This window comes from Macaca nemestrina, chromosome 7, assembly GCF_043159975.1.
Source record: "Macaca nemestrina isolate mMacNem1 chromosome 7, mMacNem.hap1, whole genome shotgun sequence".
Lineage (NCBI taxonomy): Eukaryota > Metazoa > Chordata > Mammalia > Primates > Cercopithecidae > Macaca > Macaca nemestrina.
This window is the reverse complement of record NC_092131.1, coordinates 34,355,676-34,383,228: the sequence shown is the minus strand read 5'-3', so window position 1 is coordinate 34,383,228 and position 27,553 is coordinate 34,355,676. Positions and strand designations below refer to the sequence as shown.

General features: G+C 46.8%; 1 protein-coding gene, 2 long non-coding RNA genes and 1 pseudogene across 7 annotated transcripts in view; 1 reads left to right on the top strand and 3 right to left on the bottom strand.

Moving 5' to 3' along the window:
• The window catches only part of LOC105494325 (acyl-coenzyme A thioesterase 1), a 41,405-nt gene that overhangs the window by 10,959 nt on the left and 2,893 nt on the right, over positions 1 to 27,553 (top strand). The window contains exons 4-5 of one of the 3 annotated variants that reach the window (XM_071099894.1): positions 23,642 to 24,236; positions 24,549 to 24,572. In XM_071099894.1, coding sequence (XP_070955995.1) covers positions 23,642 to 24,236; positions 24,549 to 24,572 — 619 coding nt within the window. Of the gene's footprint in view, positions 1 to 23,641; positions 24,237 to 24,548; positions 24,573 to 27,553 lie in introns of those variants that run through there. The other 2 variants (XM_071099895.1, XM_071099896.1) reach the window with 2 other exon arrangements.
• LOC139364249 (uncharacterized) lies at positions 546 to 19,077 on the bottom strand. Of its 3 annotated transcripts, none has more exons than XR_011625752.1 (4): positions 18,734 to 19,077; positions 6,166 to 6,286; positions 1,521 to 1,648; positions 546 to 991 (listed from the first exon to the last, which is right to left on the bottom strand). It is a non-coding gene; the product is annotated as an uncharacterized lncRNA (long non-coding RNA). The 3 variants fall into 3 exon arrangements; XR_011625751.1 differs by having other exon boundaries at positions 547 to 991; positions 1,521 to 1,616; positions 18,734 to 19,076; XR_011625750.1 differs by lacking the exon at positions 1,521 to 1,648 and having other exon boundaries at positions 550 to 991; positions 18,734 to 19,068.
• LOC105494322 (protein SET-like) lies at positions 9,878 to 11,573 on the bottom strand (annotated as a pseudogene).
• Positions 20,360 to 23,642, bottom strand: LOC139364250 (uncharacterized). The gene is made up of 2 exons (XR_011625753.1): positions 23,335 to 23,642; positions 20,360 to 22,198 (listed from the first exon to the last, which is right to left on the bottom strand). It is a non-coding gene; the product is annotated as an uncharacterized lncRNA (long non-coding RNA).

Below are 27,553 nucleotides of genomic sequence, written 5' to 3'. Positions count from 1 at the left end.
CCTGACCATCATGAATAATTTTAAAGGGAACCACCACGTAACCAATACCCAAGTCCAATGGGCATGGTTTTTAAAAGCATATTTCAAGTGTACAACGTGGACTAGGCACGGTAGCTCACGCCTGTAATTCCATCACTTTGGGAGGCCGAGGTGGGTGGATCACTTGAAGTCAGGAGTTCGAGAGCAGCCTGGCCAACATGGTAAAACTCCATCTCTACCAAAAAATACAAAAATTTGCCAGGCGTGGTGGTGTGCACCTATAGTCCCAGCTACTTGGGAGGCTGAGGTGGGTGAATCACTTGAACCTGGGAAGTGGAGGTTGCAGTGAGCCAAGGTTGTTACTGCACTGTAGCCTGGACAACAGAGTGAGACCCTATCTCAAAAAATAAAGTGTACACAGTGATGGGTGGGGGTGAGGGTTGTTTTTGTTTTAAGAGTCAGGCTCTGGCCAGGCTGGAGTGCAATGGCACTATCATAGCTTATTGCAGCCTCAAATCCCTGGGGGCTCAACCCATCCTCCCACTTCAGCCTCCTGAGTAGCTGAGACTATAGGCACTTGCCACCATGCCCAGCTAATTTTTAACTTTTTGCAGAAACAGGGTCTTATTATGTTGCCCAGGCTGGTCTCGAACTCCTGGCCTCAAGTGATCCTCCTGTAATCAGTAAAAGGGTCCAACTGCTTGCCACTTGTAAAAAGAAACCAATATAATAAGAGTGAGGTGTGATAAAGAGAGTGAGTTTTATTATCCATGCTAGCAAGGGGAGGAGTGAGTGTAATTATTTGCAAATATTTCCACTCTTCAATTTGTGAAGGGAATCCAGGAGTTTTTGGAGAGTTTGGAGTGCAGAAGAGGCAGCAGAACTAGGAGTTGTCGGGTGGCGTGACCTGCTCCAATGGCTTGTCTTGAAGTATTGTTTCATCTGGTGAAGGAGCCAGTGCCATCATTGTGGCTAGAGGTGTCTGGTCCATATCCAGATCCAGCCCCTGAAGCTGAAGGAAATGTATGACCAGGTAATGGTGTGTACTTAACAAGCATCTAGGTAAATACATGTGCACGAGGCATGAAAGCATAGAATGGGAAAAGAAAGGGCGTGGAGGTTCAGCACATTCCGAGGCTGTATTTCAAGATGAAAGGAAACACGTATGCAGCTGGTCTCAGAGTTGTATCTTGAGACTCGTTGGGGGAGGAGAAAGGGGGAAAGGAAAAAAAAGTCTTAAGATTTGAGGCTAAGCTGCTAACCTGCTTAGTTACACTCCCACGTTGGCCTCTCAAAGTGCTGGGATTATAGGCGGGAACCATTGTGCCAACCCAACATGGTGTTTTGATATGTGTATATGAACACACTGTGAAAGGATTCCTGCAATCCAGGTAATTAACCTATCTGTCACCTCACATCTTTCTCTCTCTCTCTTTTTTTTTTTTTTTTCGGTAGTGAGGACACTTGTCTTAGTCTGTTCAACTGCTGTAACAAAATGTCTTAAGACTGGGTAATTTACAAAAAACAAATGTATTGCTCACAGTTTTGGAGGCTAGGAAATCCAAGATCAAGGCACCAGCAGATCTGGTGTCCGGTGAGGGCCTGTTCCTCATAGATGGCACCATCTTGTGTCCTACCTAGTGGAAGGAGTGAGGCAGTTCTCTTCAACCTGTTTTATAAGGGCACCAATCCCATTAATGAGGGTGCCACCATCATGACAGTCACTTCCCAAACGCCTCGTGATGTGTGTGTGTGTGTGTGTGTGTGTGTGTGTGTGTGTGTGTGTGTGTATCTCAGGGGTCCCAGGCCTCAATTTTCTCATCTATACAATGGGTATAACAACAATCGCATCTTGTTGGGAGGAATTAACAATCATGCATCACGCCCTGGGCATCAGGCTTCAATGTGTTAGCTATTAGAGCTAATTATGATTTAATATTTTAAACACCACCAGGAAGTAGAGAACATTCCTGTCACATTCTGCAGAAAAAGAAATTGAGGCAAGGGGCAAAGCCATTTGCCAAGGTCATAGATCCTGCAAGCCAATGGCAAGGCAGGATCTGAACCTGGGGCTTCAGATCCTGGGGCTTTATCTGATTAAATAGCAAGAGAGAGTGCTGAGATTTTTTTGGTGGTGGACAGTCCCTGAGGCAAGTCATTTTGAGAGCATCTGGGCCACTTGGGGAGTTGAATCTTTACCAGGGCCTCCCACCTCCTTTTGCCCCTTCTCTGCAGATGATCCCCCTCCCACAGTACCACCCCAACCACTCAGAATCCCCAAGCCTCCTTCTTTGCACATGCTGAAGCTAGTAGTGCCCTCCACTCCACCCCAGCATCAGGCACCCTGGCCCAAGCCCTTCCCTGGGAGCCCTTCCTCCTCTCATGAGGCCTCCTTCCCAGCCCCTCAGAACAGCCTCCTTTATGAGACTGGCCAAGATCCCACTGAAACCTTCCCTATCAACTTTATAAAATTACTCAGGGAAGAAGGGAGGGGGCAACATGCAAATCAGCCCAGCTTGTCGCACATACAGCATTGGTCATGGAGTCAGCTGCTCTCTGACCCACTTGCTCAGAGTTGTTTGCTGCCTGTTGCTCCAGAGTCACATAGACCCTGTCACAAGGTCATAGTTCCCCTTCACTGCTCTATAGATAACAGCTTGAACATTATAAAACGTTAACGTTTCCATTCGAGATATTCTTTCAGGTCCTGTGCACCAGTGAAACTGAGGCAGGATAGGTAGTTAAGGAAGTGACCGTGTTCTCGGTCACATGCAGCGACCATGGCACCCGTACAGTCAACACAGTGAGCCTCAGCATTCGCATTGTAATTGCGCTCATTCAAGCAAAGCTATCTTCAGTAGGGAATTTCCCCCATAGACAGCATGAGCATTTTGATGTTACCTGTCCTCAAACGGATATTTTGCTCATTATAATAGCAGAAGACAGCCCTACGTGGAGATGTAATATGCTAGTGAGGCATGTGACATATGAACAAGCATGTACAGCTACTGCGCATGTGCACCCAGAACATGCCTACTAGCAACACCTCTTCCCACCACCTTATGAATAATCATGTAAGACTCCCATATAGGGAGTCTCCCTACTGCCAGTGTCTGCTGGCTCACCCTTATGAGCAGCCTGCCTTGAATCCTCTCTCTCTCATGGTATACCGTCCATTCTGCACGTAACTTTCAAAATATTCTTTTTCCTTTGCAATAAATTACTCTATGCTGCACTTCTTTCGCTGTGTGTCTCGTTTAAATTCTTTTAAATCAAGAAGAACCGAGGTGTCACATCAGCCACCAATGAAACTGCTGATGCCAGCTTGTCAGAAGGACCCCACAGGAACTCACTAAAGAATGCAGTTTTGGCCGGGTGCGGTGGCTCATGCCTATAATCCCAGCACTTTGGGAGATGAAGGCGGGCGAATCACGAGGTCAGGAGTTCGAGACCAGCCTGGCTAAGGTAGTGAAACCGCGTCTCTATTAAAAAATGCAAAAATTAACCAAGTGTGGTGGCATGTGTCTGTAGTCCCAGCTACTTGGAGGTTGAGAGGCTGAGGCAGGAGAATCACTTGAACCCGGGAGGCAGAGGTTACAGTGAGTTGAGATTGCACCATTGCACTCCAGCCTGGGTGACACAGTGAGGCTCCGTCTCAGAAAAAAAAAAAAAAGAAAGCAGTTTCCACCTCCTGAAAATTTAATCCCCTTTACCCCAACCAATCAATGACCCCAATTTTCTAGCCCTTCACCCTCCATGATCCCTTTAAAAACCCTGTTACAGGTAGTTAGATAGACATGAGCAGGGAAGGAGAGGGCTTTTCTCCCTCATCCACTAGGAATGTCAGGTGATGGTTTGACAGTTATCCCATTGCCTCTCTAAAAATGAAAACTCACAGTCCATGCCAGAGCACCAGAGTGAGACAAGCTCCTGATGATCCACAGCTGTTAACATTAAAGTGTTAATTGAATGCAGGCACCAGGGAGAAGCAACTTCCTGGGCAGTGCATTAAGAGACAAAATGGCAGGCCGGGCGCGGCGGCTCACGTCTGTAATCCCAGCACTTTGGGAGGCTGAGGTGGGTGGGTCACCTGAAGTCAGGAGTTCGAGAACAGCCTGACCAACATGGTGAAACCCCGTCTCTACGAAAAATACAAAAATTAGCTGGGTGTGGTGGCACGCACCTGTATTCCCTGCTACTCAGGAGGCTGAGGCAGGAGAATCACTTGAACGCAGGAGGTGGAGGTTGCAGTGAGCTGAGACCATGCCATTGTACTCCAGCCTGGGCAACAAGAGCAAAACTCCATCAAAAAAAAAAAAAAAAAAAATAGACAAAATGGCAAGGTATGACCTTTCCAGGACACTCCACTGGAAAAGGGAAGAAAGCCTCAGATGGGCATGCATACAACTTCCTAAATACACTGTGCATGCTCTCTTCCCAAGGGTAAGGAGGGCACAGAGCATGAGGGCAGCCCACCCTAAGAGAAGAATCATGAGAAAGAGGTGAGCCTATAAAGTCCTAGGATCACAGTTAAACGGGGCTCTTGACCTTCAGGTGCCCAGTGGGGTCTCTTCCAAGTAAACTTTCCTTTCTTTCATTTTCTAAAGACTTTTTTTTTTTTTTTTTTTTTTGAGACGGAGTCTCGCTCTGTCGCCCAGGCTGGAGTGCAGTGGCCAGATCTCAGCTCACTGCAAGCTCCGCCTCCCGGGTTCACGCCATTCTCCGGCCTCAGCCTCCAGAGTAGCTGGGACTACAGGCGCCCGCCACCTCGCCCGGCTAGTTTTTTGTATTTCTTTAGTAGAGACGGGGTTTCACCGTGTTCGCCAGGATGGTCTCGATCTCCTGACCTCGTGATCCGCCCGTCTCGGCCTCCCAAAGTGCTGGGATTACAGGCTTGAGCCACTGCGCCCGGCCTCTAAAGACTTTTTAAATAAACTTCCACTCCTGCTCTGAAACGTAACTCCATCTCTTTTTCTGCCTTATGCCCCTCAGTCAAATTCTTTCTTCCGAGGAGGCAAGAACTGAAGTTGCTGCAGACCTGTACAGATTCGCCACCAGTAACTCAGACGCTTTCCACTGGTAACAACCCCAGCCCAGAATTCTTCAAGGAGATGGATTTGAGGGTCTCCTCCCATCACCTTGCTAGGTGCCCTGTGATCATGAAGCTCTTTCTGTGCTGCAAACACTGCTGTCTCAGTGTAATTGCTCTGCAATGGCACAGCGGGCATTCTGCAGCCTCTTCCTTGCCTGGGGCCTGTTGGGAGCCCCCAGCACTGCCTGTACCATCATAAACCCACCCTGGCCCCTTTCCCAGGCTCCAAGCTCAGAGGAGGCAGAGCCTTCATTCTAACCTTCAGCATCCCCTCCCTCATCCTCATTTGCCTGCTCCTGAGCTTGGGCCCCATTTTTGAGACCCTCCCAGCCCCCATTCCCACAATCCCCTGTGCCTATACAAATCAACCTTCCCACGTCCCAACCACTGTCACCCCCAACTTAGACCAGTGCATCCCACAGGTGTTCTAGCACCCCATAAACACTCCAGTGTCCCCCACTTCCTGATCCCATAACACCTTGGGCCCTCTAGACACCCCCAGCTCCAGCCTGGCAGTTTGTTAACACCCTCAACCAGACCCCCAACACCCATTCCTGTCTCATGCCATGAGTCTGGGGCCCTGACCCCCACACCTCTTGAGTGCCACCCAGGCCTGTCTCTGTGGGCAGCTCCCCCACCAGCTCCCTTCCATCCCGCATGGGCCCTATCGAGGGTTTCCCCACCCGGGCACACACTTTCCGGCATTCCTGACTCCCACTGTTCCTGGCTCATGGCCTGGCCACCTTGTCTCGCTCATTTGCCATAGCCCCTGCCTGGCCCAGCAGGACAGGCCCAGGTCAGGGCAAGGACAGGTCAGCACCAGGGCTGGTGCCCCGCCCCCAAGGACACAAGCCTCCTGCTCAGGACACTTTCTGGGGTCCTGTGCCTCCCCTTGTTCTCCCCCAGGTGCCAAGTCCCCACCTATCACATTGAGGTTAGGCATGGTGGCTCACACCTGTCATCTCAGCACTTTGGGAGGCTGAGGTGGGCAGATTACCTGGGCTCAGGAGTTCAAGACCAGCCTGGGCAATATGGTGAGACACTGTCTCTACTAAAAATCCAAAAGATAATTAGCCGGGCTTGGTAGTGCTCACCTGTAATCCCAGCTTCGGGGGAGGCTGAGGCAGGAGAATCACTTGGAAACCAGGAGGCCGAGGTCCAGTGAGCCGGGATCGCGCCACTGCACTCCAGCCTGGGCAACTGGTGGGACTAGACCTCCAAAAAAATAAAAATAAAATAGTACTATCACATTGGGTATTAGGTTTGTTAAATAAAAATTATTGCTGTGGAGGATACACTGGGAAGCGAATGAAAAAAAAAGTATAGGAGACCGCTGTTTTGCTCTTTTTTTTTTTTTTTTTTTTTTTTGAGATAGAGTCTTGCTCTGTCCCCCAGGCTGGAGTGCAGCAGCGCAATCTTGGCACACTGCAGCCTCCGCCTCCCAGGTTCAAGCAATTCCTGTGCCTCAGCCTCCCCAGTAGCTGGGATTACAGGCATGCGCCCCTAAGGCCATTGTTTTGGACTAGGCTCTAGCACTAGGCCCCAACAGACAAGACTAAAAACCAAATTGGCGTCACCCATGCTAAAGTTTCACCCAACCTAAACTGAAGTGTTACCTGGTCTTTTGAGAAATCAGGAGAGAAATAACAGCCCATTTCCCAAACATGCCAGTTTTGATCTTCAATTGTCATGACAATGAGGTTCCCCACTGCTTTAATCCTTACACAAAAGAATTAGCCAGCTGGACATGGTGGCTCACGCATGTAATACTGGCACTTTGGGAGCCCAAGGCAGGCGGATCACTAGAGACCAGGAGTTGGAGACCAGCCTGCCCAATGTGGTGAAACCCTGTTTCTATGAAAAATAAAAAAAAATTAGCCAGGCATGGTGGTGGGGTCCTGTAATCTCAGCTACTCAGGAGACAGAGGCAGGAGAACCGCTTGAACCAGAGAAGCAGTGGTTGCAGTGAACTGAGATAGTGCTGCTGCACTCCAGCCTGGGCAACAGAGTGAGACTCCAGCTCAAAAAAAAAAAAAAAAAAAAAAAAGGCCTTGTCCTGCGCGGTGGCTCACACCTGTAATCCTAGCACTTTGGGAGGCCGATTGTTGAGCCCAGGAGTTCCAGACCAGCCTGAGCTATATACAGTGAGACCCTGTCTCTATTAAAAATAAAAAATAACAATAATGAAAAAGTAAAACAAAATTAGCCTGAAGTAACTAATCAGTTACTTTTCTGTTGTTCTGTCTCCTTGATGCCCACCTTACAAGAAAAATAGTTTTGAAATGACCAGGAAGCTCTTTGTTCTTTGCTTCTGCTGTCTTCAGCTCTTCTCTGTCTATAAAAGCCAACTGCTGCTCAGCTCATCTGAAACTTACTCTGTTTTATGGAATAAAGTGTTGCCTGATCTTAGAATCGCAATAAAGCCAATTAAGAATGTTTTTTTTCAATTGAGATTTTGAACTAAATTAATTGCAATTTTGCCCTTTGATGGGTTCTAACATTTGAATTTTGGCTGGGTAGGGGACACCAGCATTTAGACCATAGCAATACTTAAGATCTACTGTCTTAGGAAATTTCAAGTATACAATACACTATTAACTATAGTCATGAGCAAGGAAAAAAAAGAAAAAGCCGTTTTATCTGAGAAATGCAAGCCCCTTTAAATTATGAGGCCCAGAGAAGCACTTAAAATATGATAGCTGTCACATCTCACTCCTAGTTGAACTAATTATCTCTTGAAACCACTTGCAATGTGGGCTCTAGATTAAGCAATGCCAAAGAGGCATGAAATGTCATATACCCAGGCCGGGCATGGTGGCTTACACCTGTAATCCTGCACTTTGGGAGGCTGAGGTGGGCAGATCACAAGGTCAGGAGTTCAAGACCAGTTTGGCAATATGGTGAAACCCCATCTCTACTAAAAATACAAAAACTAAGCTGGGTGCGGTGGCTCACGCCTGTAATCCCAGCACTTTGGGAGGCTGAAGGTCAGGAGTTCGGATCATGAGGTCAGGAGTTTGAGACCAGCCCGGCCAACATGGTAATACCCCATCTCTACTAAAAATACAAAAAAAAAAAAAAAAAAAAAGGTCAAGCACGGTGGCTCACGCCTGTAATCCCAGCACTTTGGGAGGCTGAGGCGGGTGGATCACGAGGTCAGGAGTTTGAGAACAGCCTAGCCAATGTGGTGAAACCTGGTCTCTACTAAAAATACAAAAATTAGCCAGATGTAGTGGCCCTCGCCTGTAGTCCCAGCTACTTGGGAGGCTGAGGCAGTAGAACGGCTTGAACGCGAGAGGTGGAGGTTGCAGTGAGCCGAGATCACACCACTGCACTCCAGCCTGGGCGACAGAGCAAAACTCCATCTAAAAAACAAACAAACAAACAAACAAACAAAAATTAGCAGGGTGTGGTGGCGTGCACCTGTAATCCCAGTCACTTGGGAGGCTGAGGCAGGAGAATAGCTTGAACCTGGAAGGCAGAAGTTGCAGTGAGCCAAGACCACACCAACACCGCACCACTGCACTCCAGCCTGGGCGACAGAGAAAGACTCCATCTTGAAGAAAAAAAGAAAAAAAAAATTAGCCGGGCGTAGTAGTGCATGCCTGTAGTCCCAGCCACTTGGGAGGCTGAGGCATGAGAATTGCTTGAACCTGGGAGGCTGAAGTTGCAGTGAGCTGAGATCGCACCACTGCATTTCAGCCTGGGCGACAGAGTGAGATTCCCTCTCAAGAAAAGAAAGAAATGCCATACACCCTAGAGTTAAACAGTGTATAGCCAATCACTAAATGATGTTATATCTGTAAACTAATGATCATTCCTGACAAACAACTTTTTTTTTTTTTTTAGATGGAGTCTCCCCTCGGTTCCCCAGGCTGGAGTGCAGTGGCATGATCTCAGGTCACTGCAACCTCTGCCTCCTGGATTCATGCCATTCTCCTGCCTCAGCCTCCCGAGTAGCTCGGACTACAGGCGCCCGCCACCATGCCTGGCTAATTTTTTGTATTTTTAATAGAGACGGTGTTTCACCGTGTTAGCCAGGATGGTCTCTATCTTCTGACCTCATGATCCCCTGCCTTGGCTTCCCGAAGTGCTGGAATTATAGGCATGAGCCACTGTGCTGGCTGGTTTTTTGTTTTTGTTTTTGTTTTTTTCGACAGGCTCTCACTGTTGCCCAGGCTGGAGTGGAGTGGCACAATCATGGTTTACTGCAGCCTTGAACTCCTGGGCTCAGGCAATCCTCTCACCTCAGCCTCCCTAGGAACTGGGACCACGGATGTACCACCATGCCCACCTAATGTGTGTGTGTGTGTGTGTGTGTGTGTGTGTATTTTTTGTTGATATGGGGTCTCCCTATGTTATCCAGGCTAGTCTTGAACTCCTGGGCTCAAGTGATCCCACCTCAGCTTCCTAAAGTGCTGGGATTACAGGTGTGAGCCACCATGACCAGCCTCTGACAAACAACTTTTTTTTTCCCCCTATGTGTACATATTTAGTTCTATTGTAACAAAGCAACTTATACACTTTTTTTTTTTTTTTTTTTTGAGACGGAGTCTGGTTCTGTCACCCAGGCTGGAGTGCAGTGGCCGGATCTCAGCTCACTGCAAGCTCCGCCTCCCAGGTTTATACCATTCTCCTGCCTCAGCCTCCCGAGTAGCTGGGACTGCACGCGCCCGCCACCACTCCCGGCTAGTTTTTTGTATTTTTTAGTAGAGACGGGGTTTCACCATGTTAGCCAGGATGGTCTCAATCTCCTGACCTAGTGATCCGCCCGTCTCGGCCTCCTAAAGTGCTGGGATTACAGGCTTGAGCCACCACGCCCGGCCAACTTGTACACTTTTAACATTTAAAACTGAGCATAATCTTTCCAGTGAAACAAAAACTTCAAACATAAACAGGAACAAAATTACAATAGAGAATGTCAATTTCAAATAAGATCCTACAGGTTCTGCTGATTCTCTCATTGAGTGGCAGGGCTCAAGTCATCATTAGGAGAGAATTTATTTTAAAAGTATCATCTTAAACTGCAAGGATGTCTGTCAAATATCACAATTAAACATGCCAAAGGAGAAGCCATGTTGTCAAAATGCCCACTTAACCCACCCAAACATCTCAAACCCACCCTTTGCTGACTTTCTATAACCCCATTTTTTAACGTTTTTTTTTTCCTCTTTTAAACAAGAGAAAGTAGACACATACATGTTGGTAAATGCTAACTGTCCACATTCACATAGAGACACAGTGTACTCTCTGAGCCCAACATACAGAGAAAGGAGGAAACAAGCTAGAATTCTATGCACTACTACACAGGGGCCCGGCACCCTCCAGCCTCCAGCAGAGCGAAGGGAGCAGGGCTTTCTTTCTTCCCACAGAGCTCGGTGGTGTTGATTCCATACAGTTTTTGTTCAGACAGGAAGGGATAAAAATGAACTTCGAACAGAAAGAGGTAGAGACTCTTTTCCCATTGTATTCTGCTCAAGGTATTTCCCCCCAAATAAGTTGAGAACCATGGAGTACAGAAAAGAGACCTCAAGAACAGGGCGACTGAGCACAAGAGACAAAAAAAAAAAAAAAAAACTGCAACTTGCTCCCAGGGACTGGAGAACATTTAAAAAAAGGAAGGTTGGAATCCATCAGTGTTCTATTAGTCATCTTCTCCTTCATCTTCCTCTCCTTCCTCCCCTTCATCATCATCTTCATCACCTTCATCCTCATCCCCTTCCTCATCAATATCTTCTAATCCTTCCTCCTCTTCATCATCATCATCATCTTCTCCTTCTCCTTCTTCATCATCCATATCAGGAACCAAGTAGTACTGTAATGGGTTTGGCCAAATATCATCTTTGATGACCTCTCCTAACGCATCAGCACCTGCATCAGAATGGTCAGTAAACCAAGTAAAGAAGCTCTCTGGTTCCTCATGCTGCCTCTTCCTGCTGGCTTTATTCTGTGTTTGACTTGAATGTTTAGTCAAATCCTTTCCAGATTTCCATTTGATTTCAGTGGACTTTGAAGATGGACCACCACTCTCATTCAGATGAAATTCTTTGGAGAGAACTTTATTTTCAAAGTAAAGATTTTCATCAAAATAAAAATCTATTCTGTAACCTGATTTAATATCTTCAAATTCTGTCACTTCAACTCTGGTCAAATAATGCAGTGCCTCTTTGTCTTCCTCCCCAAGCACTGCAGACACTTGTGGATGGTTGACAAATGTTGTCACCCAAAAATCTGGGATTTTGGCGATCAATTCTGACCTCTTCTGAAAAAATGGTTGGTGGAGTTTGTTATATTTCTGTTCTACTTTCAAAATCTCCTCACTGGCTTGTTCATTAAGTCTGTCTATTTCATTTTATACTTCACCAATGTGTTCAATTGCTCTTGCTGTTCTTTTTCTCCCTTCTTCGACAAGCCTGCAGAGGCTGATGTCTACTCCAGTCCCAGAGCAGGCGGCGGTCTTGGCAGCTGGGATCACAGGCGACCACCACCACGCCTGGCTAATTTTTGTATTTTTAGTAGAGATGGGATTTCACCACGTTGGCCAGGCTGGTCTGAAACTCCTGACCTCAAGCAATCTGCCTGCCTCTAGTCCCAAAGTACTGGGATTATAGGTGTGAGCCACCGCACCCAGCCCAAAGTCTTTATCTATAGTAAAAAGATTATTTTTATTATAATGTTTGGGAGGCCGAGAGAGGTGGATCACTTGAGGTCAGGAGTTTGAAACCAGCCTGGCTGACGTGGTGAAACCCTGCCTCTACTAAAAATACAAAAATTAGGCGGATGTGGTGGCAGGTGTCTGTAATCCTAGCTACTTGGGAGGCTGAGACAGGAGAATTGCTTGAACCTGGGAGGCGGAGGTTGCAGTGAGCTGAGATGGCACAACTGCACTCCAGCCTGGGTGATACAATGAGACTATCTCAAGGAAAACAAAAACAAAAACAAAAACAAAAAACATTTAAACTGCCAAACCAGTGTGATTTCTTCTTTTCTCACGGAAAACATTTATTTTTTATTTTTACTTAAAATAATTTTTTTAGGCTGGACGCAGTGGCTCACACCTGTAATCCCAGCACTTTGGGAGGCCGAGGCAGTTGGATCACCTGAGGCCGGGAGTTGGAGACCAGCCTGACCAACATGGAGAAACCCTGTCTCTACTAAACATACAAAATTAGCTGGGCATGGTGGTGCATGCCTGTAATCCCAGCTACTCAGGAAGGCTGAGGCAGGAGAATCACTTGAACCCCGGAGGCAGAGGTTGTGGTGAGCCGAGATCGCGCCATTGCACTCCAGCCTGGGCAACAAGAGTGAAACTCCATCTCAAAAAGAAAAAAAAAAAAAGAATTTTTTTAGAGGTCAGGCTCAGTGGTTCATGCCTGTAATCCCAGCACTTTGGGAGGCCGAGGCAGGCGGATCAGGTGTACTAAAAATACAAAAAATTAGCTGGGAGTGGTGGCGGGCACCTGTAGTCCCAGCTACTTGAGAGGCTGAGAAACAAGAATTGCTTCAACACAGGAGGTGGAGGTTGCAGTGACCCAAGTTGCACCACTGCACTCCAACCTGGGCGACACAGTGAGATGCTGTCTCAAAAAAAAAAAAAAAAAAAAAAATTGTTTTAGGGACAGAGTCTTGCTCTGATGCCCAGAGCTGCAGTGCATTGGTGTGATCATAGCTCCATTGCAGCCTCAAACTTCTGGGCTCAAGCCATCTTCCCATCCCAGCCTCCCTGAATAGCTGAGATCGCAGGTATGCATTACTACACCTGCCTAATTTTTTTTTTAGAGATGGAATCTTGCTCTGTTGCCCAGGCTGGTTTCAAACTTCTGGCCTCAAGCAGTCTTCCCACCTGGGTCTCCCAAAGTGCTGGGATTACAAGTGTGAGCCACCATGCCTGGCAAAACATTTTATTTTTTAGTTCCATACTGAAGTCCATGAGTGTTCAATTATTTGTTTCAATTTTTGTCTCAGTTTTATGGTGATATTACCACAGAATATTGAGTTTACTCAATTTCCTCCCTAATATAGAAAAATTAGATGATTCTCTGCCTGGTGTAAAAAAAAACAAATAGATCAGCTGCCAGTTATTCTTGGGCATTTTTTCTCTGCATTAGCTTCAGGGTGTCAAGATAGACTGTTGATTGAGCCTACTGACAGGAGTATTTGCACACTTGTTTGGAGATTTATCAAAAATAGGATATATTTTGACACAGACTTCTTGCTCCCCCCCTCCCCTTTTGGCAACATCCACTTTTTTTTTTTTTTTTGGAGACAGAATCTTGCTCTGTCACCCTAGCTGGAGTGTAGTGACACCATCTTGGTTCACTGCCACCTCTGCCACCTGGGTTCAAGCAATCTTCTTGCCTTAGCCTCCCGGGACATTGCTGGGACTACAGGCATGGGCCACCACACCCGGCTACTTTTCGCATTTTTAGTAGAGACGGGGTTTTGCCACATTGGCCAGGTTGGTCTGGAACTCCTGGCCTCAAGTGATCCACCTGCTTCAGCTTCCCAAGGTGCTGGGATTACAGGCATGAGCCACTGAGCCCGGCCTATTTCTCTAAATTTTAAAATGTCTTTTCTTGCCCTGGATTTCAAAAAGCCATCAGTACCATCATGAGAAGTTCCTCCGCCATACTCATATTGTCAGGTACCTGCTCAGCATATATTACACTTCTCTCTTTTAGGAGAATTGCTGATTTTATTGCCCCTCCCCCTGCAGCTGTGGGTTCCGGGGAATGCTAACTCCACCCTGATCCCAGGGGCAATGGTGGCAATCTCCATTTGGTTTAAGCCAATTTCAACATTCCATGACAGGAGAAAATATGTGACTTAGACCTTTCTTAGAAATCTGAATCTTCTCCCTCCTACTCAATATGAGCAAAAAAGGATGAGGCCACAATTAGCTGACAGCCACCTTATGATGCTATTAATGGCAGAGAAGACAGAAAGAAGAGGTTCCTGGTGTCATCATTTAGCCATTGGATCAATCAAATGTTAAGCCACACCTACTCTTGATTTTCCATCCAATAAATTTCCTTTTCTTTTTTGTGTTTAATTTAATTAAAAAGTTTTTTAAAAGATTAAGGAACACGGACAAGAACCCCGGACCCTCAGATTAAGTCTGATGCTCTACCAACTGAGCTATCCGGGTGGTTTACTTATTTTTTTCTTACGTCTTATATTTTAAAGCAGTTTCAGGTTCATAGCAAAATTGAGCAGAAGGTACAGAGATTTCCCATATACTCCCTGTGCCTCCCAAGACATGCATAGTTCCCTCACCTCCACTATGAACATCCCCCACCAGAATGGTCCACCTGTTACAACTGATTAACCTTCACTGACATATCATTATCACCCCAAATCTCTAGTTTGCTTTAGAGTTCCCTCTTGGTGATTGTTCTACATCTATAATTTTGGACAAACATATAATGACATGTATCCACCATTATAGTATCATATAGAATAGTTTCACTGCTCTAAAAATTGTGTGTGTTCCGGCCGGGTACAGTGGCTCAGGCCTGTAATCCCAGCACTTTGGGAGGCCGAGACGGGCAGATCACGAGGTCAGGAGATGGAGACCATCCTGGCTAACACGGTGAAACCCAATCTGTACTAAATAATACAAAAAATTAGGCAGGCGTGGTGGCGGGCGCCTGCAGTCCCAGCTACCCAGGAGGCTGAGGCAGGAGAACTGCTTGAAGCCGGGAGGGGGAGGTTGCAGTGAGCCGAGATCATGCCACTGCACTCCAACCTGGGTGACAAGAGTGAAACTCTGTCTCAAAAAAAATAATAAATAAATAAAAAATAAAAAAGGAAATACCCAGTCCGAGGAGTAAAAGGAAAAAAAGAATAAAAAAGAAAGCATGCCTACAAGAACTAGAAAATAGCCTCAGAAGGGCAAGTTGAAGTTACAGGTCTTTAAAAGAATGTAGAGGGAGAGATCAATGTAAAAAGTTTATTTAAAGGAATAGTAACAGAGAACTTTCTAAAACTAGAGAAAGATATGAATATTCAGGTATAAGAAGGTCATAAAACACCAAGCCAACTCAGCCTTAATAAGACTACCTCAAGGCATATAATAATCAAACTCTCAAAGGTCAAGGCTAAAAAAGGATCCTAAAAGCAGCAAGAGAAAAGAAGGACATGTTAGTAACATCATAAAGGAGCTCCAATATGGCCGGTCGCAGACTTCTCAGCAGAAACTTTACAGGCCAGGAGAGACCGGGGTGACAAAGTGCTGAAGGAAAAAAACTTCCAATCTAGAATATTATGTACAGCAAAAACAGCCTTCAAACATGAAGGAGAAATAAGGATATTTTTAGTTAAAAAAAAAAAGTGAGAGATTTTGTCAACACCAGACCTGTCTTATAATTCTTGTTAAGAGGAGTTCCTCACTGGTTGAATATGAATAGTCAAATGAAAACAACATTAATATTCTCCTGCCTTGCATATTCTTCTAAAACATTTTACATTCCTAACACATCAGTGTGTCCACATTTTGCTTCTAAGGCAGGGGGCAATTTGATCCTAAACACTTGAAAAGTGGGATGAGGACTGGTTTAATCCCCAGATGACCACCTATAAGGAGTGATTGGCTAGGTGCGGTGGCTCAGGCCTATAATCCCAGCACTTTGGGAGGCTGAGGCGGGCGGATCACCCAAGGTCATGAGTTCGAGACCAGCCAGCCTGATTAACATGGTAAAACCCCATCTCTACTAAAAATACAAAAATTAGCCAGGCATGGTGGCACACGCCTGTAATCCCAGCTACTTGGGAGGCTGAGGCAGGAGAGTTGCTTGAACCTGACAAGCAGAGGTTGTAGTGAGCTGAGATCATGCCACTGCACTCCAGCCTGGGTAACAAGAGCGAAACTCCATCTCAAAAAAAAAAAAAGGAATGATTTAGGATGTCCCCAGATATATGCCCTTTAGCCTGTGACACAAAGAATCTTTAGTTACAATGCAAACATCCCAGAAAAAATAGAATATTACCATTATCAATTATTATAAATTCTTAAGGAGGCTGGGCGTGGTGGCTCATGCCTGTAAACCCAACACTTTGGGAGGCTGAGGTGGGCAGATCACCTGAGGTCAGGAGTTCAAGACCAGCATGGCCAACATGGCGAAACCCATCTCTACTAAAAATACAAAAAATTAGCTGGGTGTGGTGGCGGGCGCCTGTAATCCCAGCTACTCAGGAGGCTGAGGCAGAATCATTTGAACCCGGGAGGCGGAGGTTGCAGTGACCCAAGACCACACCACTGCACTCTAGCCTGAGCGACAAGAGCAAAACTTCATCTCAAAAAAACAAAACAAAACAAAACAAAAAAACCTTAAGGAATAGTTATTATATCATCTGATATGACGGCTTATTAAGAAGGAAGGGAACACATGATAGGTCTGTTTTGAAAAGGAATGGGGACAGAACAAAATGTTACGAGGGTCTGATCAAAAGAGGCTTGTTCTGGCTTGTCTTTGTCTGTCTTTGAGTCACGGGACAGGTGTAAGGCCAAATTCTGCACTTCCCAGTCATGTTACCTCGGGCAAATAATTTAATATCTGTAGTTTGCCAATCTGAAAATTGAGTCTGATACCTGTTCTAATTTACTGTTGATTGATATGAAGCTCAAAATTAGAAGCACGTATGAAAGTTCTTTGCAAACTAAATTATATGTGTGAGGAATTGTTATTATTAGTTTAGAGGATGGACTGTTGTCCTTAGAAGGCAAGCCTCTGGGTCCCACAGTTAGATGCACTGGGCGCTTGGGGAAGAATTTAGGGGTATGGGGCACTCAGCAATTAAAAGAGAGGGTGCTTAGAGAAGGAAGAAAGGACTTATTAATGGAGTTTGGAGGCTCCTTATTATCTAAACTTACACATTACGTGACCAGCATTATGAGGCAGCACCCCACTCCCAATAAATAGCCCTCTAGAACCAAAAGCAGAGTGCCTGGTCCTGGGTCCTTTTGTACACAGACAGCAGAAAAATAGAATAAGTCAATCCTGGCATAACTGCAGACCAGGCCCTGGAATGAGCAACCCACCAGCATTATCTGCATTTCTAGGCACTTGGGCTAGAAGGGTAGGAATGGGGTTGGAAGGGTTAGGCCACATGCCTCTAGTTAAAACCTGATGAACTTCCTAGATCCCCAAACTGGAAAACGGAGGAGTTGGACTAAATTCCTCTCCTGCCTCTAATATTTTATGAATGCAGAACTCAACTCAAATGGGTAGTATCTCAGAGATTCCAAATTTCTTTCTACTTTTCTGTTTGCTCATCAGTCCCTTACCCTCACCCTCTGGTCTGATACCTTTATCCCGTACAAGTGGTCAAAGTAGGTTGAGTAATGTATGCTAAAAGGAGTAATATCTTGCATTCTCCCTTGTTATTAAAATAGAGGAAACTGCCTTGAAAGAAAAGACTAAAAAGAAATAAGCCTTAGTATCAGTATCTTCTGAAAGCTTTTTTAAAAAAAATAGTTTCATCTCTACCAACAGATTTTAATTCTGAAGTTCTGAGGTGGAGTCCAGGAATGTGCAGTCAGCTTCTGGGGTGGTGTTTGTTAGATATAGTTTTTTGTTTATTTATTTATTTTTGAGACAGGGCCTCACTCTGTCACCCAAGCTGGAGTGTGGTGGCACAATCATGGTTCACTGTAGCCTTGCCTCCCAGTGTCAAGCAATCCTCCTGCCTCAGCGTCCTCAGTAGCTGGGACAACAGGTGCCCACCACCATGCCTGGCTAATGTTTTAAAACTTTTTTTCGTAGAGACAGGATCTTACTATGTTGTCCAGGCTGGTTTCAAACTCCTGGACTCAAGCGATCTTCCTGCCTTAGCCTCCCAAAATGCTGGGACTGCGCCTGGAATAGATATGGGTAAAGAACCTTTTGCATCAGACGCTTGTGTCCCGCTCCCAGAATGTTGATTCAGTACGCTGCAAGTGAGACCCAGAAATCTGCATTTTCACAAGCTCTCAGGTGTAATACACATTACATTTAAAGAAAGCACAGCCCAAAGGGTGTCAGTGGGGTGTATGAAGGAAGCCTGGTTAGTGGAGAGAGTGGGATTAGGGAACAGCTGCTTAACCTGGCTTGTTTCAAATCCCCCTTAATCCCTTTTTGCCCTCAAAAAGTTCCCCTCATTTTTCCCCTCTACTTTCTAATTTCTCACCACGCACTCACACAGCTATACGGCTGTCTCCAGAGATTGCTCTGGAAACTCTGCTATAAAGATGACCTGGTCTAATGCCTTGATTTTTTTTTTTTTTTTTTGAGACAGGGTCTCACTCTCCTGGAGTACAGTGGCACAATCAGGGCTCACTGCAGCCTTGACCTCCTGGGATCAAGTGATCCTCCCACATAGCTGAGATTATAGGCACACAGCACCACTCTCAGTTAAATTTTTTTTTGTTTTTTTGTAGAGATAGAGTCTCGCTATGTTGCTCAGGCTGGTCTTGAACTCCTGGACTCAAACGATCCTCCCACCTTGGCCTCCCAAAATGCTGAGAATATAGGCATGAGCCACTGCACCAGGCCTAATGTCCTGATTTTATAAATCCCAAAACTAGGGCCCAGAGAGAAGAGACAAAATTAAGATCACCATACTGGTTAGGATCTGAAGTAATACTGACTCTTTTCACACCTAATCCAAAGGTTTTTCAGCTACCTCAGGTTGCCTCTCATCTTCCAGCAGACGCCATCCAGCACCTTTCAGACACTGGCAAAGGAGCAGTGTTTCAAAATTACTTTCCAAATGGCCTCCTACAAGGCAGTCCTCAGACAGAAGCAAGGTTCTGCATCTTAAGCCTTCCTTGGTTTCTTAGGCTCCAAAGCTGTTTCTATCAGTCTCCAAGCAACCAACTCTTTAGAATTCCATGAGTCTACTCAGAGAACTTGTGCGTTCACAGGGGTATCTTCAACTATTTATTAAATTTCCTTCTTTGTAAACTGAGCTTTGTGAAATTGCATCTTATTTATGGTGGTTTCATGGATTTTTTGGTCTTTTTTTTTTTTTTTTTTGAGACAGAGTCTCACTTTGTCTCCCAGGCTGGAGTGCAGTGGTGTGATCTCGGCTCACTGCAACCTCTGCCTCCCGGGTTCAAGCAATTCTCCTGTCTCAGCCTCCCATTACAGGTCACACCACCACACTCCACTAATTTTTGTACTTTTAGTAGAGACGGGGTTTCAGCACTTTGGCCAGGCTGTTCTTGAACTCCTAACCTCAAGTGATGCGCCGTCATGGTGAAACCCTGACTCTACTAAAAATACAAAAATCACTGGCCATGGTGGTGCGTGACTATAATCCCAGCTACTCAAGAGGATGAGGCAGGAGAATAGCTGGAACCCGGGAGCCAGAGGTTGCAGTGAGCTGAGATCAGACCACTGCACTCCAGCCTGGGTGACAGAGCAAGACTCTGTCTTGAAGAAAAAAAAAAATTAAAAAAAGAAAGGTGGCTGAGTGTGGGGTGGCTCATGCCTATAATCCCAATACTCAGGGAGGCCAAGGTGGGAGGATTGCTTAAGCCAGGAGTTTGAGACCAGGCAACATAGGGAGACCCCGTCTGTACAAACAGTCTAAAAAATTAGCCAGGTGTGGTGGTGCATGCCTGTGGTCCCAGGTACTCGGGAGGCTGAGGTGGTAGGACTGCCTAAACCTGGGAGGTTGAGGCTGTAGTGAGCTATGATTGCACCACTGCACTCCAGCCTGGATAACACAGTGAGACACCCGTCTTAAACAAACAAACAAACAAATACTATGCATAAAACTGCAAGGCTCAAGAAACAACAGTTTGAAGTAGTTAGATGTGTGTGTTCTTTGATTTTCATGTCTCATCTATTCTTTCTTTTTTTTTTTTTTTAAGAGATGAGGTATTGCTCTGTTGCCAAGCTGGTATTGGGCTCCTCCTGGGCTCAAGCAATCTCCTGCCTAGGCCTCCCTCCGAACAGCTGGAACTACAGGCATGCACCACTGCACCCAGCAACTGGGGTAGTGTTTGACTAGTCATTTTTAAAAATATGTTAATATCTTGGCAAAAAGTATATTTATACTGTTCTCTAACCTTTTTTCATAAGTTTCATGGAAAAATGCTCATCATATATTCTTCTGCTATATAACTTTAAACGGTTACGCTGCTTTCCTTTATGACATCACAATTAAACCGGTTAAACCAAATTCATATTGCTAACTTGTTTCTAATTTTTCTCTATTAAAATGATATGATAAGCATCCTTGTAGCCAAATATTTACACAATTCATGAAGCTTTACTTAAAAGAAATTCCTAGACATGGAACTGTGAGTCAGAGAGAATGGATCTTTTATATATTTTTGCATAGATTGCCATGAAAAGGTCATACCAGTTTATACATCTACCAATATATGAGTTTCTTTTCCAAATCTTCTTCAACATCCTGTGAGAGACAGTCAAAGCATAGCTGTTCAGAGCCCAGGCTTGAGAATCAGATTTCAAAGGTATGAATCCTCTCCGTTTTTCTTTATCCTTTCTTTCTTTTTTTTTTTTTTGAGATGGAGTCTCGCTCTGTCGCCCAGGCTGGAGTGCATTGGCGCGATCTTGGCTCACTGCAAGCTCTGCCTCCCGGGTTCACGCCGTTCTCCTGCCTCACCCTCCCGAGTAGCTGGGACTACAGGTGCCTGCCACCACGCCCGGCTAATTTTTTGTATTTCTTTTTTTTCAATAGAGATGGGGTTTCACCGTGTTAGCCAGAATGATGTTGATCTCCTGACCTCATGATCCGCCTGCCTCGGCCTCCCAAAGTGCTGGGTTTACAGGCGTGAGCCACCCCGCCTGGCCCCTTTTGCTTTTTAGAGACAGGGTCTTGCTGTGTTGTCCAGGTTGGTCTCAAACTCCTGGCCTTAAGCAATCCTGCCACCTCAGCCTCCAAGTAAACTGGAATTGCAGGCAGGAGCCACCTTGCCCAATTTCCACTTTCTTTTTTTTTTTTTTTTTGGAGACGGAGTCTCGCTCTGTCACCCAGGCTGGAGTGCAGTGGCCAGATCTCAGCTCACTGCAACGCTCCCGGGTTTACGCCATTCTCCTGCCTCAGCCTCCCGAGTAGCTGGGATTACAGGCACCCACCACCTCGCCTGGCTAGTTTTTTGTATGTTTTAGTAGAGACGGGGTTTCACTGTGTTAGCCAGGATGGTCTGGATCTCCTGACCTCGTGATCTGCCCGTCTCGGCCTCCCAAAGTGCTGGGATTACAGGCTTGAGCCACCGCGCCGGCCAATTTCCACTTTCTAGCTGTGTTATCTTCAGAAAATTAGTTACATTATCTGGGCCTTAATTTACTAATAGGGTTCTTGTAAGTATTAACAATTAGTTACTATTGACAGGTGAAGAAGGTGGGCCTCTGGGTTAGGAGGACTTGGAGAACTTCGCTGTCTAGCTAAAGGATTGTAAACGCACCAATCAGCACTCTATCTCTAGCTAAAGGTTTGTAAACACACCAATCAGCACTTGGTAAAAAACGGACCAATCAGCACTCTGTAAAATGGACCAATAAGAACTCTGTAAAACGGACCAGTCAGCGCTCTGGAAAACGGGCCAATCAGCAGGATGTGGGCAGGGCCAAATAAGGGAATAAAAGCTTGCCCTGTCACCACCATTGGTTTGCCCAGCTAGCAGTGCCAAACAGAGTGGGTTTTCTTCTTTGCTGTGGGGTCCTTTTGCTCTTACGCGGTAAATCTTGCTCTTGCTCACTCTTGGGTTCCTACTGCGTTTAAAAGCTGTAACACCGCGAAAGTCTGCAGCTTCATTCCTGAAGCCAGTGAGACTACGAATCCACTGGGAGGAACAAACAACTCTGGAGTGCCCTGCCTTTATGAGCTCTTAACACTCACTGTGAAGGTCTGTGGCTTTACTCCTGAAGTCAGCGAGATCACGAACCCACTAGAAGGAAGAAACTCGGGACACATCTGAACATCGGAAGGAACAAGCTCCGGACACACCATCTTTAAGAACTGTAACATTCACTGCGAGGGTTTGCAACTTCATTCTTGAAGTCAGCGAGACCAGGAACCCACTGGAAGGAACCAATTCCGGACACACTATTATTTACTTTCTTTAGTTCCTGAGACTTCTGTGCACCGAATATACTTGGTGTGCCACAGAACCTATACAAAGGTAATTAGAAGAAACAGGAAATTGTAAGATTAATGACATGGGACATGAGCATTTGGAATGAGATATAAAAGGCTTAACTTGAGGACAGCTGTATTAGAAGCAGAGGCAAACAGGTTTTGTGGGTGTGAAGCTTATGCATTTATAGGTTTCTCTAATTACAAAGATGGGAAATTATAAAATCAGGTACAAGGGCTTGGGAGGGGTCTAAAGCTAAGTTTGATGGAAAAAAAAAAAAACAACCCTCTGGTTGGAACCAATAGCTTATGAAAAAGCAGAAAAAAGCCCGATGCATGGGGAGCGCCAGTAGTCCCTTGAGGTATTTGAGAGGCTGAGGCAGGAAGATGGCTTGAGCCCAGGAGTTTGGGGCTTGTAAGTGTGCAGTGATGGTAAACCGCCGCTGTACTCCAGGCTGGCAAAGTAGTGAGACTCTGTCTTTTTTTTTTTTTTTTTGAGACGGAGTCTCTCTCTGTCGCCCAGGTTGGAGTGCGGTGGCGCGACTTCGGCTCACTGCAAGCCCCGCCTCCTGGGTTCACGCCATTCTCCTGCCTCAGCCTCCCGAGTAGCCTGGACTACAGGCGCCCACCACCACGCCCGGCTAATTTTTTTGTGTTTTTATTAGAGATGGGGTTTCACCGTGTTAGCCAGGATGGTCTCGATCTCCTGACCCCGTGATCGCCTGCCTCGGCCTCCCAAAGTGCTGGGATTACAGGCGTGTGCCACCGCGCCCGGCCGACCCTGTTTTTTTTTTTTCTTTCTTTCTTTCTTTTTTTTTTAAAAAGTTGACTGATTGGAACAAAAATGAGAAACCAGTGTAAGAAGATAACTACTGGCCGAGCGCAGTGGCTCACGCCTGAAAATCCCAGCACTTTGGGAGGCTGAGGCGGGCGGATCACAAAGTCAGGAGTTCGAGAAATAACTATTACCTCATTTGACTATTTTTACACCTGTAAGGAATGAAGCTCAGAGGTCACACAGGAAGAAGCCAGCACCCTTCGGTGTGGGATTGATGTGGAGGATAGGCATATACAGAGAACACACAAGCAAAACACCATGGTGCAGATTTTGACAGAAAAGCTCTATGATTAGTAATGAGTGTGAATTATTCAACAAAGTGATCAAAACCAACTTCAGTCCTGCATTCCTCTTCGCCATCAGGAGTTTGGCGCCTCGAGACTGCCCATTCCGCCGGCCAGCAAGCTTCTGAAAAGCAAAACTAGGAAGTTGCTTTCCAACATAAAGTGGAGGTTTCAACACAGCAGACTTTAAGCAAGTTCAAGTGTGTCTGTATTTGGTCGGGCTGATAGGCTGGACTCCGGCCTTCCCAGCTCAGGTTAGCAGACTCCTCTGCCCTAGTGGGCGCTTAGCCTGCGACGGTAGCCTTAGATGATCTCTAACAAGCTTCTTTCTCCCCACCTCCGTTCACTTGTTGCCAGGTCAAATTCAAAATGGCCTCATCTCCTGCTGTCCTTCGAGCGTCCCGGCTGTACCCATGGAGCCTGAAGAGTTGGGCACAGTTGCTGAGGTCTCCACAGATGAAGCAGGTTGGCCGGATCATTAGGGTTCCTGCTCGGATGGCGGCGACGCTGATCCTGGAGCCCGCCGGCCGCTGCTGCTGGGACGAGCCGGTGCGAATCGCGGTGCGCGGCCTAGCTCCGGAGCAGCCGGTCACGCTGCGCGCGTCCCTGCGAGACGAGAAGGGCGCGCTTTTCCAGGCCCACGCGCGCTACCGCGCCGACGCCCACGGCGAGCTGGACCTGGAGCGCGCGCCCGCGCTGGGCGGCAGCTTCGCGGGGCTTGAGCCCATGGGGCTGCTCTGGGCCTTGGAGCCCGAGAAACCCTTGCTGCGGCTTGTCAAGCGCGACGTGCGAACGCCCTTGGCGGTGGAGCTGGAGGTGCTGGAGGGCCACGACCCCGAGCCCGGGCGGCTGCTGTGCTGGGCGCGGCAGGAGCGCGACTTCCTCCCGCCAGGGGTGCGGCGCGAGCCGGTGCGCGCGGGCCGTGTGCGCGGGACTCTTTTCCTACCGCCAGGTGAGTCACCTGTGCTAATACTTCCCGTCTGCCCAACCCTGTTCCTGTGCTTTTCACTGTGTGTGTGTGTGTGTGTGTGTGTGTGTGTGTTCGCTCTTTTCACTTTGTTTGTGTTTCTCCCCTCCCCCACACACCCTCGGACTATATTGCCCAGGCGGGTCTTGAACTCTTGGTCTCAAGCTATCCTCCCACCTCTGCCTCCCTAAGAGCTGGGATTACAGGGTGAGCCACCGCGCCCGGCCCTCTGAGGGGAGTTACACTTACTTTTTTATTTTTTATTTTTTCATGCCTGCGCTTTTCACACGGAGAAAGGATGTGGCTTCCAACATTCCGAAGGTTAGTGTGAGGAGACAGGAATGGAATGGAAGGCTGGTTGGGGACGTGCCCCTGCCACTCCAAAACTGAGAGGTCCCTCAGCCTAGTGTTCAGTTAAAAGACATTGTAAGGGCGGGGCGCGGTGGCTCAGGCCTGTAATCCCAGCACTTTGGGAGGCCCAGGTGGGCGGGTCATGAGATGAAGAGATCGAGGCCATCCTGGCTACCACCGTGAAACCCGGTCTCTACTGAAAATACAAAAAATTAGCCGGGCGTGGTAGCGGGAGCCTGTAGTCCCAGCTACTCAGGAGGCTGAGGCAGGAGAATGACTTGAACCCGGGAGGCAGAGTTTGCAGTGAGCCGAGATCGCGCCACTGTACTCCAGCCTGGGTGGCAGAGCAAGACTCTGTCTCAAAAAACAAACAAAAAACAACAACAACAAAAAAAATTGTAAGGAAAGGGAAAAGACACTTACAATATTAAAAACAAACAAGAAAACAAACAAACAAAAAACAGGCCGTGCCTGGTGGCTAACACCTGTAGCACTTTGGGATGCTGAGGCAGGCGGATCACCTGAGGTCAGGAGTTCAAGACCAGCCTGGCCAACGTGGTGAAAACCCTGTCTTTACTAAAAATACAAAAATTAGCCAGGCGTGGTAGTGCAACACCTGTGGTCCCAGCCAGTCAGGAGACTGAGGCGGGAGAATCGCTGGAACCCGGGAGGCAGAGGTTGCAGTGAACCAAGATCACACCATTGCACTCCAGCCTGGGGGACAAAGAGTGAATCTCCATCTAAAAAAAAACAAAAACAACCACAACCACCAAAAAAAAGGGTAGTTTCAATTTTTTAATGTTCTTATGTATTGACCAGGAAGCCACTTTTTTTTTTTTTTAAAACAAAAAGAATTCCGACTGGTTTTCTCACTGTATTTCCATGGCAGCCAGGAGGTGCCAGGTGGCTGGGCCTGTGAGGGCACGGAGGTTAAGGTGCCTGCCTGCCCGCCCTTGCTCCAGCTGCAGATGCTGCCCCCTGCAGGGCCTGTTCGTTCCTGCTGCCTAGCTCCCCGCTGCCTGTCTATGATCTCCCTCCTGTTGTCACTCCAGGAGGGCAGCCACCACTTTGTGCAGGGTAGGACCAGGTACTGATTGTGGCCTCTCCTCTTGGCCTCGAATGGTATGGTTGTCATCAGTGAGCAAGTCCCCAAAGACCACGGTCTTGTCCGTTGTCAGGATGATTTGCTCCACAAGCTGGGGCTCCAGGTGCTGCTCTACCCAGGGGTGCTTCTCACGCACACAGTGGTCATACTTGGGCAGGGGCTGGTGCAGTATGTAGACCTCTGTGTTTTGCATGTGCTTCATCTCTCGCAAGGCCCTCCGTGATTGGGCTCCGCGTCTAGGGAAAAGCCTAGGGCTTCACACCCATGGGCCTCTTTATCCACCAGGTCGGGCAGCAGGGTGCGGTACTGCTTCCAGACCAGGAAGCTGCGGCGCTGCCACAGGCAGCTCCCTGAGGAGGGGCGGCTGAAGCCCCGCAGGAGGCCGTCTGGAAGCTGCCAGCACGCGGTCCCTGTCCATCAGCACACGCCTGGGCTGTGCTCATGGCTGCTGGGGCACTGGGGTTTCTCGGGATCCTAGGGACATGGGGCCCACAAATGCTCTTTTAAAAGTTTCTCATTTTTGCAACTTTTCTTTCAACTCCCACAGTATGTTCAGGTTTATGTAAATTAGCATTTACAATAGGAAGGCCTCTTGCTGTCCAATGGAAATTTGAGGTTACTGGATACTTTTATTACATAAAGAGCAATCAGCCAATGTAAAAATGAAATGATGCTTATCCTTATTAATAATCAAAGAAATGCAAAATAAAACAACAGAGTACATTTCACACCCTCAGAGGTGGCAGACTTTTAGAAGCCAGCATTACCAATTGCTGACCAGTGTGTGGAGGAAAGGAAACTCCACGCTGCTAGAAGGAGTGAACATGTTCATCTACTCTGGGAAACAATGTGTCTTAACTTACACAGTTAAGTATCTCATTCTACTGTTACATGTGCACCAGGAGGGCATATTCCTTATAAGAGGAAAGCCATTGCAGTGAGCAGTCTGGGTTAATTTAAAAAAAGAGCAAAGCCAACTGGAAGCAGCCCAAATGTCCATCAACAATAGAACAGATTAATAAACTGAAGTATATTTCCAGCAGTCAAAGTGATTGAACTACAGCTACAAGAATCAACATCTATCAAGATATACAAAATAAAAGGAAAAAAAGAACATGGATGAATCTCCAAACCACTGTTGAGTGAAACAGTCAAACCCTAGGAGAACACATTCAGTGTCATTCCATTTAGATAAAATTCAAAAAATAGGCAAAATAAAATATTAAGGTACATATCTAAGTGTTAATACTATAAAAACCAAGAGAGTGATACACAGAAAGTCCAGGATACTGGAAAGTGAGGAAAGGGCACAGGGGGTAGGGGGTCTGTGGGACTTTGATGGCTTGAGGGTATCAGCACTGAACTGTTTCTTGAAGTGTTGCCCATAAGGTGTTTACATTCTTTTTTTTTTTTTTCTCTTGAGACAGCATCTGGCTCTTTCCCCCAGGCTGGAGTGCAGTGGTGCAATCTTAGCTCACTGCAACCTCTGCCTCCCGGGTTCAAGCGATTCTCCTCCCTCAGCCTCCCGAGTAGCTGGGATTACAGGTGCCCGCCACCACACCCGGTTAATTTTTGTGTTTCTAGTAGAGACGGTTTCATCGTGTTGGCCAGGCTGGTCTCGAATTCCTGATCTCAGGTGACCCACCCGTCTCAGCCTCCCAAAGGGCTGGGATTACAGGAGTGAGCCACTGCACCCGGCCTGCATTTATTTTTCTTGTGTGAAATACAAACCTTTAATGTAAATGGTACAAATATTCAGTGGGTGGAGTCATTTGGAATGGGGACCGTTTTGAGTCTGTCTCCGTTGAATAAGTGCATTCTGTTGAGTGCACTGGAGAGGCATTTG